Below are 20,658 nucleotides of genomic sequence, written 5' to 3'. Positions count from 1 at the left end.
TTATCAGGGGTACTGAAACAGAACAAGCACGAAATTAAAATGAAATAGAAATTTTGATTGTTATTAGTAGCCAAATGGGTTGCTGCAAAAATGAAGTTAAGGGACATTAATTTCTACTTGACTCACAGGGGGCGAGGAACTGGATTTGTTAGGCTGTTTTGGACGCAGTTCGTTGGGCAGGGGGTCCGGAGTAGCTCGTTGGTGAGGGGGATCAGAGCAGCTCATTGGTCGGGGCCAGGAGGAGCTTTTCTCAAATTTTTTCCGGCTCCTTCCTTCACAAGATCAGCGTTGACCAATTTATGGCTTGCATCACTCTTTCACGAGTGCAGAATATTACACTAGTGGTAAACCGTGGTGATGTTGTTGCACAGTGTTTTATTATAAAATTTTGGTATAATAGTCATGGGACCCACAACTTTCCCATTTCCAAGATGTTTAAAATTTTCATCTCAACTTTATTTCCAAACATATCTATATGGGACCCACACGAAATTTTCCACTCAACTCAAAATTTTTTAACTCATATGAGTTTAACACTTTTCACAAAATTCTCATCTTATCTCAGTGGCCAAGTAGACCCTTAATCTGTATGTTTGTTTAGTCAGAATTGGAAATGGAATGCGTATCCGTGGACAGGAAAAATGAAGACTCCAATATAAAAAAGTACTACACGACCTCGGTTTGGTTAACAATAAACATCTTGTTCATATTTTTGCCACATGACCCACTTATATATATATATATATATATAGATATAAATATATATTGTGAGTAAATAAATATATATTTAATTAAGTATATATATATATATATTTTAACTAGCAAAGCAATAGGTTTAATTTCAAATCATCAAAAATGAATATAAAACTCAATGTCAAAGTAGAAAATTAGCATATGAAGTAACATTACTAGATGTCTGATTTCTAGGAGTTGCTAGCTAGCAAACTGTTCGATGCTACCAAGCTTCATATAAGAGATCCATTGACCAAAGACAATGAAATATGAATAGCAATTCTTCCTTGCATTCAGTAATCTACTTGATCTTCTTCTTCGCCCTCAGCTGGTTGCTGTGTCCACACTTCTTCTTCCTGCAGTTGACAGCACGTGGGTGCAGGCGTGCATAACATTTGCGGCAAGTCACTTTTTCCTGGTTGTATTTTCTGGCCAACGCCATCAGAGATGGCTCAATAATTCCACCACGAAGCCTCAGAACAAGATGAAGGGTTGACTCTTTCTGGATGTTGTAATCCGCGAGCGTACGGCCATCCTCAAGCTGCTTTCCTGCAAAGACCAGCCTCTGCTTTTCCAGGGGAATACCTTCCTTGTCCTGAATCTTGGCCTTAACATTGTCTATTGTGTCGCTGGACTCGACCTCGAGGGTGATGGTCTTCCCCGTCAGGGTTTTCACGAAGATTTGCATTTTTGCTTGGGCTCTGTCGCTCGCTCTCCGTATCTCTCTGGGCGTGTATATATATATATATACACAAATAATTAGATTTTCATTATTGCAAAAAGCATGCAGGAGATCATATACACCTAAAAGTTAAAACATTATTTACGTTATATTAATTTTGGAGGCGTTAAATTTTTTTCTTTTCATTATCATGTAGTCGAGCTACTTTTCTACGTGATCTCCCTTGCACTAGCTACTATCGTCACTGCAGTATTTTTTTGGAAACTATACATTTTTTTAATATATTTATATATTTTTAAAAAATAAAAAAAATATACCAATATTCTTAAAATCACTTCCTTAATTACTAAGTAAAAATAAAATAAAATAAAATAAAAACTTTTTGTGACCAACAGTCACTTTGAGGGGCAAGTAGAGAGGGCATAATAGTGTTTTCCTTCACAAAATCTTATAAAACATTTTATATCATCTTATATCATTATTATTCATAAATCATTTTACTATTATTCATATATTTTTCATCTTATCTCATATCATCTCAGCATCCAAATATAAATATGAGCTATTCAAATCAACATTACTCCAAGCTCACAATGACACGTTAAAAGATTTTAATGTCTCATTGTGAGCTTCTAAAATAAAAAATAACACACAAATGCATTATTTTATAATCATTTTTTGATATTCTACTGCACTTTTGCTTAGGCTATTGGACCTTTTCTATTGTTTGCATGTTTTTCTACTTTTGCTTATATTCTTGTATCACATCCTATAGAGGCATTACAAGAAAAACGAGATTTTGCGATTAATTTATAGCAACGAAAAGACTATTAATAATTAAGTCTTTTTATTGTTATAAATTAGTCGCAACATCTCATTTTTCTTGTAGTGAGGTTTCAGTGTGGCATTTTTTATACAAGAACTTTATATTAAATGCTTTTCATTTGCCATGTCATGTCAATATTTTAAATATACATTTATGATAAGTTACAGATATATGGACTAAGCGCATGCCTTACACGTGCAGTTCCCACTAGGGTTGACCCCTAAAACGTCAGACGTAGAAACTTATCATATATGGACCAAACCTCTTCAAGATTATATTTTATTGATTTTCCAAGTCCTAATTGTTTTATGGGTTTCTAAGTCCTCCTGATACGTATCTAGAAGTTTATATTTTTGCCATATAAACTACTAATTAATTGGCATGCATGTGTATATATATGCGTGGCATGGGGCACAGTCTCGGGGGTAATCGTCCGCGTGGCGCTGCTACATGGATGACAACATATCTATAGCTAGCTGGTAAGTGATTAGTAAGGGTGTAAAAATAACCAGTAAATCAGTAAATTAGTCTAGATTGGACCGAATCGGTAAGTTTGATCGGGTATTGATTCGAGATCAATTTTATTTATTTTTAAAATTGATTAAAATCGATTCGTTCTAATTTTTTTTTTTTTAAATTAAACAGGTTTATATATATTTTTTAATTTTTTATATTGTATACAAATTTATATATAATACATAATTATATATACAATAATTTTGTATTATATGATAATTACTAATTAATATAATATTAAATTTTAAAATCTTATATCATTATAATTTATTGTATTAATAGTTATACTAATATTATATCATTATATATATATATATATTATAATATACTATAATATATCACTATAATTTATAAAATAATTATAATATATATTATAATATATTAAAATATATTAATATTAAAAAAATATACTAAAATATCACTTTTTAAAATTTCGTCGCAACTCACGCGCGCAACTGTTGTACCTGTGAATTTTGTGTAAGCGAGGAGACGTTGTCAATTAATTTGGGGAGTTGCGATGCAAATAGCATATGAAATATTGGAAGTAAATACTCATTTTAAAAATTTAAAAATCAATACGAATCAATTTATTATTGAACTCAAAATTTTTTATTTTTCTAATTTCTTTTCAATCAGATTTTCCGGTTTACCGTCTGTATGTGTAGTATTATATAAGTTTAGTATTATAATTTTTTTAATACTAAAATTAATTGTTAGAATTTAGTATTTATTATTAAAAATTACTAATTCATTAATGTTCAATTATATTAGTATAGTCCATCAAAAAAAAAATTATACTAATATAGTATAAGTAGTGTGCAACTTATAAGTGAGATTAATAAATTTGGATAATAACATTAAAATTGTATAATTAATGTCTAATTATATATTAGTATAAGTAGTGTCTAAATTATATAAAATGTTAAAATAATTTTACGTTATAAGATTAATAGACTTGAATAATAAGATTATAATTTCAAATTATATTAATTAACAATTTAGTATATAATATATATTTATATAATATAGCATAAAAATGATAAATATATGTACTGGTGCCATACCGGTTCACATATTCGGTCCTAAAGAACCAGTACCGCACCAAGCAGCTGGTTACAAATCGAACCCACCAGTTTGGTTTGATCCAATTCGATTCAACTGATTTTCAAGTATTTTTTTTACACCCATAAGAAGGAGGAGAAATCTTTTCTCCCCCATCTATTACCCCCATTTCCCTTCACACACACAAATCCTTAGTTTATCCTTATTTTTTTCATTCTCCACAAGAAAATGACATTGCAAATTTACCAAAATTTTTTTTTTTCTTGATAATGTATCTAGCACAAAGAAAAAGAATAAAAAAAGTTGTAAAAAGAGATTAAGAAATCTTCTTGACTACTAATTAGATGTGAAAAATAAATTATCATGAGAATTTAAAGATTTATTACCAATAAAAAGAAGTGCAATTATGAAAAAACTGCATGTTGAGAAAACAAAAAGCCTTAAAAATCCGAAAAAATAAATTATTCAAAAAAAAAATGACATAAAAAACTTGTTAACAAACCAAAATATTTCAAAATGAGGTTATATGTACTAAAAGTTGTGTGTTGGGGGCTAAATAATCTTATTTTGTGGTGCATGTAAAGGTTTGAAAAAATAAATAAATTAATTAAATTAGGACCAGCCATGCCTCCCAACCATCACTACAACAAAAAACATTTTTTAGGACGAAATTACTTTGGGACGAATTGGAAATCATCCCAAAAAGTGGAATTTTGGAACGAAATTTGACGACGGTTATGCCAGACCGTTCGAACACGTTCGAACGGTATTCTTAGGGACGAAAATTTTTGTCCCAAATAAATTAACCGTTCGACCGTTAATGATTAACCCTTCGAACGTTTAATTTTTCCCGTTTGAACGTAATATTGGCGCGATAGGCAAAAATATTTTGGAGGGAAATAGATAAACCGTTCGAACGGTTAATATTAACCGTTTGAACGATGCATATTCACCGTTCAAACGTTATTTGAATCGGTTGAACGGTGACAAAGTTTTAATTTTTTAAGTTTTTTGCCAAATTATATTTAGATTAACTAGTAATTATAAAAAATTGGTTAATTAAATAATATGAATAATCTAAATTAAGAATTAGTTTAGAAAATATAAAACAATACTATTTCATATAACTTAAATACTGAATTTACAAAACACAAAATATTGTCCATACAAAAAACAGGAAATAAATAAATAAAATTGATCATAAAGTAATTAAGACCCCAAGTCTTTGCACACTTCCTCGACTGCAGCTATACGTTCCTCTATTTGTGTCAGTCGAGTACTGATGGTGACCTGAGTCACAGACATGGCAGCAAACTCTGTACGAAGCTCAGACACAGCAGAATGGATCTCCATACGCACTACATCGATCACTGCTGATGTCTGCTCGCTGATCGCTGCACGCACTATGTCAGCCATCTCCTCACGAGTAACACTGTGGACTGATGCCTCAGCCCGTGTAGATGTCTCTGCAACTGCAGCTGAGACTCCATGATCTCCCTGCTGTGCATCTCCGTGAGGATCAACTGGTTCTGGAACATGTGCACGAAAACGTAGTCTCGAGTGTCCCGTGCTGCGTGAGAGGGTGGTGCTGTTTATCGGTCCCATCGGCTCCCGTTTACGCTCAGCAACATCTGGCACAACACCAGCACATAGTAGATATCGGGTGATCAGGACTCCGAATGGTAGTATATCCATCGAAATGTACCGAGATTCTGATCGAATCCTATCGAATATATACCCCACCAAGTCGATAGGAATGCCACGAGCGACCCGTATCATAAATTTCGTCCAATCAATGCCAACTTCTGTCTTGTGCTGCCGAGGGTCAATGTTATTGGCAATTATCAAATTTAATATCTTAAAGAAAGAAGATAAATCTGCCTGTTTGATGCTCTTCGTCCCGTCATACGGTGGAGCATCTGGACCGACAACCAAATCCCTCACCTCATGATCAGCAAGGGTATCGACCTCATCAGTATAAACTGATGCCTCCTCCTCAGCTGTCTCCGCCTCAACTGAAGGATCAGACTCTCTAGGCACCACATTCGGATATGCATCTGGCAGCCTAGGAATACCGAGATGCTCAGCAAGTCCATCTCGTGAAAATACAACGGGTACTCCTCGGACAGTGATACTGTAGGCCCCAGAATCATCTGCGCTGGCACTGCCGAGTTCTCTATAGAACTCAGCAACAATGTCAATGTAGGAGACTGGCTCCCATGCTTCCTCCCGTTCATCCAAGATAGGTCCCCAACCACGATCACTGAATATTGAGGACAATGAATGACCCTCCCAGAGAAGACTCTGGAAATCAGAAATCTTCACTGGTCGCTCCAGTGAAACTGTCCTCTCCCGAACTGGACCACTACTACTCTCACCAAGATTGCGTCGCTTACGTGCCGGTCTAGAAGTAGACATTATAATCAACCTGAAATTTATAATTACAAACTAGATATATAACATTAACAAGAAAAATACAATAAAGAACTATTTACAGTAGTTTGAAACAAACAGCAATTTAATAATATTTGATATTCTGAACAACATTATCAACAATAAATATATTTCTCAATATCAATATTAATAATACTAATAAATTATTAAAAAACGTTCGAACGTTTACTGTAACGGTCGAACGGTTAAAGACAAACCGTTCGACCGTTAAGTTATATCGTTCGAACGTTTATTGTAAAGGTCGAACGGTTACAGACAAACCGTTTGACCGTTAAGTTATATCGTTCGAACGTTTATTGTAAAGGTCGAACGGTTACAGACAAACCGTTCGACTGTTAAGTTATATCGTTCGAATGCTACGCATAGCGTTCGAACGATCTTCGTGTCGATCGGGATTCCAGGCCGAGTCGACTCGGCCATTGAAATCCATGGAATCCTTCGATTCCCTGGATTTTACACCAAAATAAATGCAATAGAAACCTAAATAAACGTTCCTAACATGGATTTATGCAAATCTACCGATTATTTTGATGTATAAATCGGTTTACCCTAACTTAAACAATTAATCTATCAAAAACCTAAATCTAAACGGTAAAATGCTTTAAAAATGAAAAATACCAGTAGTTAGAGGTAGGGGCTTCGAGTGGGCATTGTTGACGGCGGCGAAGACGGCGTTCAACGGCGGAGATCGACGGTTTGGAGGCTTAGAACGGAGGAAATGCGTGAAAATGACGTCGGGATGGGCTTATATATGCAGTTCCGTTCGAACGGTAAGTTAATACCGTTCAAACGTATTAACTGAATATTAATATCCATCCCTAATTAATCGGTTTTCATGATAATAAATAATATTTAAATGCAATATTCGGTATTAATTATATTAAATATAATAATTAATTCAATTATAATATATTTTAATTGTTAAATATATTAAATGCAATATATTTAATACACTTATATATTATTAAACACTATGTATTATATATATAATTTTATATATATATAGTATATATTATATTATATTTAATTAAAATATATTATACTATTGAATATTATATAGTATATAGTATAAGTTATATTATATAGTATAATTAATATAATATAGACTACTATATACATGAATCTATGTTCATGTATTTATATAACATATATATTATATGTGATATTAACTAGTATCACATATATATACTAGTATAGATGACACTATATATATTAATAGTAGATATTCTATTATTAAATATCTACTATTAATATTATAGTACTAAACATTATATATATATGCATGTGATACATATAACCCTATGCTATGATACCATATATATGTTATATATAATAGGTTAATATATGTACTTGACTATAACATTAGATGTAATATGATATTTTATACTATATATGTTACTAAACTATATAATATATGTTTGATTATATATTATATAGTTATATTACTATGGCTCTAAACTATAGTACATTTAGAAATTATTATATTTAAAGAATTAATTCAAAAAAATACTTTAGATCAACAATATAACTTAAATGTTTGAACGGTTTACTATTGGCGTTCAAACGTTTAAGAATACGTTCGAACGTTAAATTAGGGGGGGAAATGTTTCCCGCTAATCGATTTGACGTTTGAACGGTCTAATATAACTGTTCCAACGTTTAATAAAAACGTTCGAACGTATATTTTCACGTTCGAACGTTAAATTAGCGGGGAAAATTTTTCCCGCTTGTCGATTTGACGTTCGAACGTTCATTAAACAACCGTTCAAACGTAAATGTTCTGCATTTACACGACAGAACCTCACAATCTCGCACTCGTTCCAGTCGACCGAGCATCACTCCCACGCTCATTTTGTTCCAACCAACGCCATTATTCTTCAATATAGCCCTCAAATATTACTAACTCCTATCAATCTCTTATATTTTCGGATTAAGAGGTTGTTTTTACCGTTTGGTGAAGAGTTTTTACCGTTTGGTGGATTTTCCGCTTTATCTCTCCAAATCAGGTATTCTCCTTAAATTTGACCTCATTTTAGTTTTTATATAAGTGTTTTCGTTTGCTTACATAAGTTTGTCATATAGTTTGCTATCTTTTGATGTAATATGGACTGTAAATTTTGGGGTTTTCGGAGGTTGAGACGAGTGATTTCTGGAAGTAATCCGTTCGAACTGTATTCATGTTCCGTTCGAACGTAATATATTAGATCGAACGGTGACGAGCACCGTTTGAACGATTTCTTGGGCAGTGTTAAAATAATTAACATTTTAAATGCAGGAGTGTAATTAAAAATTAATTAATTATAATCTACATTTAATAATACTTAAATACTTAAAAGATTCAAATAATCAAATGAGAATGAATTAAATTACAAATCATCTAAGATTTGTTACAAAACTTAATTATTTATGATGTTGAATTATTTGTTTGATACATGTTAAATATTGGCATATCTTATATTGCTTATTCATCAATATTAGCCTTAGACCCGTTCGAGAGTTATCAATCCGCCTTAATTGAAAGATTGATAACTCTTGAATTGTCCAGAGTGGACAGTTTGGAATTGTAAAATCATTCTCGCAAACTATCGATCTATATCTGTTATACGTCCAGCATTAAGATTTTGGCAGATTTATCCCTTGTTCTCCGGATATGCAGTTTCGGTGATGTTGTATCGACGATGGATAAGTCGGTGCACACAACCAGACGAGCATATTTGGAGAACTATGGGGAGATGCTGCCGAAATTTTGTTGGGCGTGACAGATTATAGAGGATAGGTTTGCGACTATGATCTTACAATTCCGAATGGGATAGGACCAACTACCCGGTGTAAGGTGGCATACTCCTTGATTGATACATGATACATGCTTGTTTGTTGATGCACACGTGATTGTTTATAATGAAGATAGTCAGCATGGATAAGAGTTGGATGCGAGTTAGCGATCGTTTGGGTCAGAATTACAACGTATATGCTGAAGGTGTTAAGAAATTTTTAGAGTTTGCATTGGGTACATGTGATAGTGATGGACGTATTAGATGCCCATGTAAAGAATGTAGGAATTTGCGCTCTCATAAGATAGACTTGGTGAGAGAGCATCTGTTTGTAAAAGGTATTGACAAGGGTTATACTGATTGGGTCTTACACGGGGAACCATATCCAACTTCATTCGATGCTCCACATGAAGAAGAAGCTATCGATGAAGATGTACAACCAGATGTTGTTGGAGATGAGTATGATGAGGATATGGAAGAAATGTTAGGTGACATCGGTGCGGGAATGTTTATGAATGAAGGTGGCACGGACACATCAAGTTCAAATGATGGGGGTCATAATACTTTTGCACGATTGTGGAATGAGTCACAACGTGAGCTATATCCAGGATGCAGAAGACACAGTAAGTTGTCATTTACCGTAAGACTGCTACACATAAAATCAATGTGCCGATTATCAATTAAGGCTGTCAATATGTTACTCGAGTTATTTAAGGAGGCACTGCCATCAGATAATACACTTCCTCGTAACTTCTATGAAGCAAAAAAATTGAAACGAGGACTTGGATTTGATTACAACGTAATACATGCATGTAAGAATGACTGCATATTATTTTGGCAAGAGAATGAGCAGTTGAACGAATGTCCCATATGCCACGAGTCAAGATAGACATCTGACAAACAAAATGTGCCGCAAAAGGTAGTACGCCACTTTCCATTAACACCTAGATTACAACGATTATATATGTCACGTGCAACAGCTGCAGACATGATATGGCACTCATCAGCCAGAGTTAGAAACGATGATATTTTATCACATCCTGCTGACTCTCAGGTGTGGAAGGAATTTGATAAGGAGCATACATGGTTTGCAGAAGAACCACGTAATGTGAGACTTGGGTTGGCAACAGATGGATTTAATCCGTTTGGGAACATGAGTACTAGTCACAGTACTTGGCCAGTCGTACTTATGCCGTATAATCTACCACCGTGGAAGTGTATGAAAGATCCATATTTCATGATGAGTTTGCTCATTCCAGGTCCGAGATCGCCGGGAAATGATATAGACATACACTTACAGCCATTGATTGCAGAATTGAAAGATTTGTGGGAGAATGGGGTTGTCACATTTGATTCATCAACAGGCAAGTCGTTCAAGATGCATGCTGCCGTTTTATGGACAATAAATGATTTTCCAGCATATGGAAACTTGTCAGGTTGGAGTACTAAGGGGAAAATGGCATGTCCAACTTGTAACAAACATACTAAATCTGAATGGCTCACTTACGGGAGAAAATTATGTTTCATGGGTCATCGTTGATTTCTACCTGGTGATCATAGATGGCGGGGAAATTCACAAATGTTTGATGGTACTGTTGAATGGGGCCAACCTCCACCATATTTGTCTGGTGAAGATTTACTTGCACAATTTGTAGATGTTGGTTGTAATGAATTTGGTAAAAAACAACGAAAGAGAAAACGAGCTACATCTGAGTTGAATTGGACTAAGAAGAGTATATTTTTTGATCTTCCATATTGGTCAAAGTTAAAATTACGGCACAGTCTTGATGTTATGCATATTGAAAAAAATATATGCGAATCCGTATTGGGAACATTGATGTCAATTGAAGGAAAAACGAAGGATACATTAAACTCAAGGAAGGATTTGAAGCGGTTGGGAATAAGACCGGAAATACAGTTGCAAGAAAATGGTTCGTCCGTTTACATGCCGATTGGGTGGTATACATTGTCAAGGAATGAAAGGGCTACTTTTTGTGAGTGGATAATGAAAATTAAATTACCGGATGGTTATGCCTCGAATTTGACAAGGTGTGTGCGAACAAATGACTGGAAAATAACTGGGTTAAAAAGTCATGATTGTCATGTCCTTTTGCAGCGTATCTTGCCTATTGGTATACGTGGGTACTTGACTAAAGACGTGCGTGTGGCTTTGACTGAGTTGGGTTTATTTTTCAAAAACTTATGTGCAAGGACATTAAATGTAGAAGCTTTGGATCGAATGGAACGGGAAATTCCCATCATATTGTGTAAGCTAGAAAGTATTTTACTTTAAAGTTAGAATATTATAAATGATAATATTTTTGTCCAAACTTTTTTCTGTAAGGATGATTTCGAATTAAATTTTGGTCGGAGAGAGGAGCGTAAAACTGTGGAAGAGCTTATGAGTAATGCATTCCGCAAGTATAAGGCGAGGTGTCATGAGCATTATAATAAGTTTGAGAATAATGAAGAAGCACGCCAACATCCTTTTCAAGATGTGCAACCTTCTGATTGGGAAGAACTTTGTGACATGTTTGAGGATCCATCATATAAGGTATAATTAATTTAATTATTTTAGTCCTATTTTTAATTTCGCTTTCTAATATTTTCAATTCTTATGTAGGAGCGAAGTTCTATAAACAAAACAAATAGATCAAAATTGAAGATTACTCATCATGCAGGCTCAAGATCTTTCCACCGCCTCTCTAAAAAATTGGTATTGCTATTCTTTCATTTGTATATAGTTAACTGAATATATCAATCATAATGACTTTATATCTTAACAAATCTTTATTATAGCAAGATTCAGATGCCAATTATGATCTGACAAAATTATATGCTGCATCACATACTAATCGTAATGGAGAGTGGAGTCATCTTGATGCCCGTGAAAATTATGTAAGTATTATAATTTGTTTTAAATAAATATCCTCAAATATTTATGATGATATTAACTCTTTATCTTATGTGTAGGATAAAATGGTTGCCCTGCGTGCTGAATCTGCGTCAGATCAAAATTCCTCAAATACAGATGTTGAGATTTTTACACAAGTTCTGGGTGAATGTTCAGGATATTTGAGGGGTTTGGGTCGCTGTGTAAAACCTTCTCCCTTTTCCTCTTCTTCCGGGTCTGCCTCTATAGCTCAAGAGAATGCGAATCGTAGAATTGAAGAATTGGTTGCAAAACAACAAGAGTTAGAGGCTCAATTGGCGAGACAAGGAGACATGGAGATGCGCCTCAAACAACATGAAAAAGAACAAGCAAAGTTCAGGAGAGATATGCAACTCCAAATGCAACAGCTTATGCAACAGTACAGGCCTCCAACCAACTGATGGTTTTTTACGTCTAGCTTATGACATTATCTAATTATGTATGAACAATACTAGTTTTATGGTTATTTATTTCTTCGCACTTATTATAAAACTTTTGTGAGTAATTAAACAGTTCCTAATTTATGTTTTTCAAATAATATGGATGTCTATTTAGTTTTTTTATAATTATTGGTTTTAATAAAAATAATATCCGTTCGAACGACCGAGTCACATTCGAACATTAATGGGCATGCCGTTCAAACAATAATGTACCGTTCAAACAACAATGCGCAAACTGTTCGAACGATACCAGATGCTCAAAAAACCGTTCAAACGCAAGACAATACCATATCGTTCGAACGTTGATCATCACCGTTCGATCTCTTATACCGTTCGATCGTCTCATTTAACGTTCGAACGTATTTCTACTGATCGTTTGAACGTATCTTGATAACCGTTCAAAAGAAACGTTAACGTTCGAACTGTATATGAGAAGCATTCGAACGCTATTCTGGAACGAATTTTAACCGTGACAAAAAAATCTATTGTTCGAACGGTATCGAACGGTCAATTTCAAAATCGTTTCAAAAGATATATTTTGGGACGAAATTGTGATTTTCGTCCCAATATATCTTCTGGGACAGTGATGTTGGGACGACCTTGGGACAAAATTTTTTCGTCTCAAAAAATCTTTCGGAACGAAATCTATATATTTTGGGATGAAAATTTTCGTCCCAAAATATGTTTTTTGTTGTAGTGCATCGATGTGGTTCCGCTCCTGCCCTACTCTCGCCTCTCCCACTTCTCTCTTTTCTATCCCATTTCATTATTTGGCACGATGGTGCTGCTAGCAGTACTATAATACTTAACCTGTAATACAATCTTGAAACTTGCTAGATCATTACCTCGTGTTAGTTTGATCTCTATATTTTTTTCAGTTTTTTAAATGAGTAATGCTATGTACAGTTCTGAAGTACACAAGCACGGTGTAATTGTTTTAAAAAAATATAGGTTCTATTATTAAAAAATTAATTTTTTTATATGAGTCCTGTGTTTACTCTTTTTTTTAAATGATTATATAACGCTTACATACTCTACAACTGTAAATATCATTTATGATTTTAAATTGGAAAATGATTTTTTTAGTATAAATATTATCTTCTATTTTTGTGAATAATTTCATACATTATATTTGTTTTTAAAAATATATAAAATTGACATGTGACAGCCTGTATTTTTGCCACGTGTTTTTTTTTTTTTTTTGATGTTGATAGACAGAAAAAATAACGAATGCTCCCGTAATAAGATAACTCATACCAGCGGAAACAAACTTTCGCTGACCGACTGAGATTTCTAGAGAGAGAATCTCTCCCTTCTCTCTAAACAGCTTATCAGAAACACCTCTAGAGGGAGGTGGGAGCCTCGGCTCCTTCCTCCCTCCCCCCGTTAGTTTTTCTGTTTTCTTTGGTTTTGTTTTCTTTCTTCCAGACTTTGTCTGGGTTTTGGGTGGGTCTTGGCTGTTGTCTTCAGTCGCTGCCGTGTGTTTAAGGAGGCTTAGTTCTTACTCTCTATACGGAGATGCCCCGAGGCGAGGATCACCTGCAACCAAAGAGGATTTGCTCCCGAGTGCAAACCCGAAGTTAGGTGGCACATCGCGAAGGAGACGCGAACATAGCCACGGTGTTTTCGCCGAGGGCGGAGATTCTGGACAGGGGTGAGAGGCTGGCCATCCTATTTTGAGGGCACAAAGCTGACGGCAATGGTCTATGGTGAGGCGAGGCGAGGCGAGGCTACGGCAGGGCTACTCATTGGCGAGAGGCGTGATACTCTATTTTTAACAGAGACCTGAAGGTGCGAGCAGAGGTGCGGGTGCGCGGCGGAAAGGTTGTTGGCCTTCCTTCTCTTTGTTTGTGGCAGTGGATCGGTGTGCATGAAACCGTGTGGTCGGCATGGTAAATCAATGCTGCACAACAGTTGAAAGAAGAAGGGGGGCGGCGGGGGAGTTAGAGACGAAACCCTAGCCGGTCGTGCTCCCTTCAACCCGTTTGGTCCGTGTGCTTCCCGCTGGTCTTAGGGCTTTTTAGTTGTGTCGGGCTGGGCCCAAGGTTTTTGGTCCAGTTGTTTGTAATTTCATTTTTGTGTTTTTTGAAGTGGTTTTTAGGTAATATTAGTTTGTCTTATGTAGTTTTAGGGCTCCTATATACTGCCTAGAGTCCCACTCCTTCTTAAAAGGAATGTGGGTTTTGTCATACTCCTCTTTTGGAGGAATGTAGGTTTGGGTACTCTTCCTCCGTGGGAGGAGAGAGTGTAGTGTACCTCTCTTCTTCGGAAGAGAGGTCGTTTATCTCTGTTTATCAGAGAGCTTTCTCTCTTGACTGCTGTCAAGAGAGGAGGTATAGAAGTTATAGACACTGTCCGTCACAAAGAAATTTGTTGACGGGAGAGCTCCTGAGCAGATGCGTTAGTTGGCTTATGGTCTGGTTTTCCAGTTTGTTAAGTCACAATTGTAACTTCGCCTATGAATATATGCAATGAAGCATTTCCTATCAAAAAAAAAAAAAAAAAAAGATAACTCATACCATGTAGGACTAAAAGAGATTATTTATATTTATTTTTAAACTTTATCTAAAAATTTTGACATGCAAATTTTGACATTTTGCTAATATTTTTATGAAGTGTATCAACAGCTAAATTCATAAAGATTTAACTAATATTTTTAGCATTAAGAACATGATTTGCTTTAATCTCTTTAAAGATTTTAAATATTCTTATTATAAATGAGAGATAATACTATAAAAATAAATAAATACCAAACAATTCAAAATTCAAATCGGTGGAATTCATACGTAGCTAGGTCTTGTCCATGTATGGCCAGCTGGTAGCTAAGCCAAGATCGAATATTAAAAACCAGCAGATCATGTAGGAAGCGAATGAAGGCGTTCTAATATGTTTCATTTGGTCAAAAAGACTTAATAAACAACATGCAAGAAGATCTCTATAAGAGTACTATAATGGTTTATGTATGATACAAAAGCTATAAAATATTTGGAGAATTATTCATAAAATGACTTCCAATCCGATTATGTAAAATGCAAATACAGTAAGGTACTGTTCATCTTTCAAATAATTTTATTACTATTTATACTTCATTTATTCCCTCATTTTCTTTTACTTTTTTACATTTCAATACAAATTCTTTTTATTGTTCATCATTTAAAAAAATACATTGGAAATATTCTAAAAAATACAATGGAAATATTATTTATCCAATTTTTTCATATTTGATTTGATTTTTAATTTTTATTTAACTTATTTAATTTTATTTTGTGTATAGGACTGAATTATATTACATTGTATATAATAATATATTGTAAATATAAAAACAATATGGATATTACAAATTTATTGGTAGAAAGGAAATGTTTAAAAAAATAAAAAAATATTATTTAAATGATATGAAGAAAAAATAGATAAGTTGATGTATGCATGATATATTGTAAAAGTTAGTATGTGAAATAGAAAAAGTGAGTTGTAGTGATGTATTTTAAAAGATAGAATGAAGAATCCATTAAGAATGCTCTAGCCCTTAGTTGCCAAAATTCATGAAGCTTTTTATTACCAAGAAGTTATTCAAGTTTGTGCGAGCTTTAAACAAGTCCAAGTCAAATTTTGTATGATTATAATTTTGTATTGAACAACTCATTTAACAAATTAGCCGAGCCAAATTTAAGTTTAATAATAGAGAGCTAATCATTACAAATTTAAGTTTAGTTTCGATCCGAATTCATCTCAACTCATCTCATTAACTCATCTCATCGATTTAATCATTACAATTTTTTCAAATTTTAACACAAAATATAATAAATAATTCAGTTTTTTTAAATATCAAAATAATAATAATATTAAAAATTAATATTTTAATAATATTTTATTTAACTTTTAACTTTCATTTTAATTTAACTCAACTCAACATTCAAACGCTGCCTAAACCTTGTCTTCTTTGCGCCAAAAACCCTTATTTACCAAATCTTTAGGCCCAGTTACTAACAACGGCCCAGTTAACTAAAACATGATTGCATAGCCAAGATGTTGTGTGCCCACGCAACATCATTGGCAGAAAATGAAGTAGTTTACTTATTTGTCCTAGCAAAATTCCAAACATCCTTAGCTGATGCACAAGACTATAGAATATGTCAAGTTGATTCAGCTTCTGTCATGAAGATTTAATTTGGTGGGCAGAGAATCTGTACGGGCCGCTTGCTAAAGAAACATTTTAACTCCACTCGATATGCTAAGAGACCAAATTTTCTTCCACAAGATACCATGAATTCTACGTGTAGAGGACTAACCATGAGACCTTGTCGTTATATATTGCTGTAGGTGATGCATTTTTCACTATAAATTTTCCTAAAGATGAACATTTCCGTACAAGCTGATCTTCACAATCGTCAACACTTAAGAGGCAAAGTATAAATAATCCTTGTCTCTTCCTCATTAAAAACATCCTTGATCATTTGAGTGTCTTACCATCCATTCTCTTTATCTATAAGATCTGCTACTACTGCATCTTCCTGAAGTACCTTAACTAGAGATCGTATCAGCATGAGCTCCATCTTGGTAATTTATCATTTCATATCTTTATTTTTTGACCATTTCCAACTAGCCAGATAAGACTTTCTTTGAATTATTCAATTGCTAACTTTAGGCTCTTACATGCAAAAGAAGGTTTATAGCTTTGTTTAGATTGCAGAAAATTAGTATTGGGAAAATATTTTGCTTAAAAGTTTCTTGTTGAGTAGGATTTTGAATTTGTTATCAATCTCCATGCTTGTTTAGCTAAATAGCTCTGTTAAAACAATTCAAATCTATAAAACCAATACTTCTTGCCACTTCTCAAAGCTCATTGAACACCACATTTTTCAATGTATTTTATTGGGCTGGTTATGAGAATCCCGCCAAAAATAGCCATCATGCCATTTAGGCTATGTTTAGATAGTTCACTACTATTCATTATTATTTAATATTTTATTATTATTTTTTTACTACTATTTACAGAAAATCTGATATCATCTTAGTACCCAAACATATCTTTTGCTTTGGATAACATAAAGACACTTATTGTGTACGTTGGTATAACTTGGACCATTACTTTTACGAGTATTTCCTTCTCAACCTGTAGCAAGAATTTCATTTTTCAATGATTCATTCTTTTTGCAATTCTCTCAAGTATATACCATTAAAAGCCTCCTCCCTCCATTTGCCATGAGAGAGGGGAAATCAAGATATTTATCAAATCTAGATTAGGCTCAAAAGGAAAGTTATATAGGAAAAATCTTTTTATAAGTATACTTTATACACCAATTCGCATACCGATATTAATATGCAAGATATATGTTTAACGAAACGATATGAATTATATACAAAAATAATTTTCATGAGATAGAAAATTTTCTTGTTCTTTCAACATTTTTTTTATATTTTTTTAAATAAAAAAATCATCAATATGCAAATTAATGTACGAAATATGTTTGTACCTAGATAGACTCATTCATATATTTATAGTGATTGAACGCCAGGAAATGGCAGGGGCAAATTCGGGACCTTAGTCAACGTCCGAAATCGTTTGACAAGCAACCACCATTCTTCCTTGTTATTTCTCATCCCAATTAACATTATTTTCTTGGCTTTTTCCAAAAAAGAAAAGAAAACGCGAGGAATAAAGTTTAATTGCAGTGACGTTGTTTGATTAGCAAAGGGAATTGGTTATTATTAAATGTTTCAGAATGAATGACCAGTCAAAATTAATTAATCTTGTTTAGTTATACAGTTTAGATAAAATAAAATTTTTTATTTAAAATGAAGTAAAATATTATTATAATATAATTTTTTAATATTAATTTTATCTTAAAATTTAAAAAAATTAAATTAATTATTATATTTTATATAAAAAAATTTAATAAAATTATAATAAATAAATAAGATAATTTGATATTTCATCATAATGATCCAAAGTAACCCCCCCCCCCCCCAAAAAAAATAAATAACGATTTCTCATCGATTCCGTTAATCTCTCATGCTGGCCTAATTATTATGTATCTCAAAAGTCCAATAGAGTATATTTTTTCCTCCCGACGTAGGTAAAAATATATATTTATGCATTGAATAATGTTTTTCTATTTGTTTTATTTTTTTCACTCATTTTGATTATTTATATTTATTCTTTTACTTATTAATTAAAAAAGTAACAATTATCAGTTTAGATTTTAAACTCATCTAATCTAATCATTACAGTATTTCTAAATTTTAACATAAAATATAATAAACAATTCAACTTTTTTAAATCTTAAAATAATAATTTTTTTTTTTTTTAAGTTTATAAAGTTGTAAAAATTAGTTAATGATTAAATCAAAAAGTTAAAAATTAAAATTAAAAAGTGTATATATTCAAACGCCATTTGCTAATAAATCGTTTGAATGTATCATAATGGGATCGAACATTCAACATAATGCGTTCAAATATAGTTATATGTTCGGCACTAAATTTAACGTTATTCCATCTCAATACATTTGAAGAAATTTATTACGATCGACCACTCACGAAGTTACGTTCGAACATATTTCACGGTAGAATTATTCAAACTAGAATATAATGATTTTACCGTTGACATCTATCTTTGAACAAATTTAATCGTCCAAAAATAAAAAAAAGTTTCTGGTTTGCGCTCTATCGGACGGTTTTGCTCAATTTTATCTTAAAATTATACGTTTAAATTTTTGTTCCAAGATACCGTTTCAGTCACTGATCATGCATATTACGACAAATTTGTTTGTACCAAATAAAGGGGACATTCTTAAAAAAAAAATAAAAATAAAAATAAAGGGGACATCGTAACCTGGGACGAAGCCAGGATGAGAGGGGGGGCAGATATTTTCTGACCGAAAGAAGTTACGTACTTGACCAGCTTTGAATACCATTTGCTTATCTCCAGGTTTTATCCGTCAAAAAGTATTTTTTTAAAAACAAATAAATAAAATATAAAACAAAAATAAGATGGAAAATTTAACTTCAATTACAATGAAATAATTTTAGATTAAGTGTGGTTTTAAAGTTAAATAAAATATTATTAAAATATTATTTTTTAATAATAATAATATTATTATTATTTTTAGATTTAAAAAAATTAAATTATTTATTATATTTTATATAAAATTAAAAAAAAATTATAATAATAAGATAAAATAAATTGAAACATCTTTATAACCAAACCTGACTAGTTTTGAGTGGCAGCAAAATTTATAAAAAGGCGAAGAAAAAAATGGCAGGAGGTTAAAAAATTAATGTTATAAAGAAAAGAAAAGGGGTCGCTTCTTAATTGGCAAATTTTCCGTAGTTTCTCGGATAGGCATGGCTAATTTTATATTCATTCTTGTTTGTAACCCTTTTACCTAATAATTAATATAATAAAATAAGACTCCGACATATTCAAAAGGAAAGGGATCAAACTTGTGGATGGATGGATGATAATTAACAGTATCACTTTCTTTGGGAATGATCAGTTGAGTGTGATGACTTTCTTCCAATGAGCGATCGAGGTGGTTTCCTTTTTACACGAATATAAGCTGCTAGCCAACACGCTTTATTCATGTAATTAACTTGGTGATAGATCTTTTTGATTAAAACAAAAATAAATAAATAAATGGGGATGATAGATAGTTGGGGTGGGGGCCGAGAGAGTGATCGATCTATAATGGCTGTAGGACGGCATGCATGAGAGGTACGTGCAACGGTCTGTCCTCCATTAAGCCACCTATCTTTTCATGACGTCCACTTGCTTCCACAGTTCTCCCTTCGCCGTTCTCGATCTGTATTGTTTATATTAAAAAAGCGGGCGGCTAATTTATATTAATATCCCTGTCATCATCAAGTTAAATTATATTAACAAAGCGGGTTGAAGAAGCTTATACTTAAGACAAAAAAGCACCTCTCTTCATCATCTACGTCAACATTCTTTATTTTTTTTATTTATTTTCTTTCTTTATTCGTCACATTTACACTTTTATTTTCATAACATTAAAAATTTATAATATTATTTGAATAAACTTTTAATAAAAAAATACTCATAATAAAAGAATTAGAAAACTTCTATTCCTTATTTCCACATATATAGTACCATGCACGTGCCACATTTTTTTTATTATTTTTTTTTATCAAATATGATGTGTATGGATAATGAGTAGATTAATTCAATTAGTTAAAGAATAATAAAATAATAAAAAAAAAAGTACAAAGAAAAGTGTGGTGT

The 20,658-nt window shown here is 32.8% G+C and overlaps 1 protein-coding gene across 1 annotated transcript; it reads right to left on the bottom strand.

Annotated features, from left to right (window-relative positions):
- Window positions 1-839: 839 nt before the first annotated feature.
- On the bottom strand, window positions 840-1,460 carry LOC122280848 (ubiquitin-60S ribosomal protein L40-like). Its single transcript, XM_043091914.1, has one exon. The coding sequence runs from the start codon at window positions 1,418-1,420 to the stop codon at window positions 1,034-1,036; it is 387 nt and encodes a 128-aa protein (XP_042947848.1). The 5' UTR covers window positions 1,421-1,460; the 3' UTR covers window positions 840-1,033.
- Window positions 1,461-20,658: the final 19,198 nt, after the last annotated feature.

The sequence above is a fragment of the Carya illinoinensis genome, chromosome 11 (assembly GCF_018687715.1).
Source record: "Carya illinoinensis cultivar Pawnee chromosome 11, C.illinoinensisPawnee_v1, whole genome shotgun sequence".
Lineage (NCBI taxonomy): Eukaryota > Viridiplantae > Streptophyta > Magnoliopsida > Fagales > Juglandaceae > Carya > Carya illinoinensis.
This window is presented reverse-complemented; position numbering and strand designations above follow the sequence as displayed.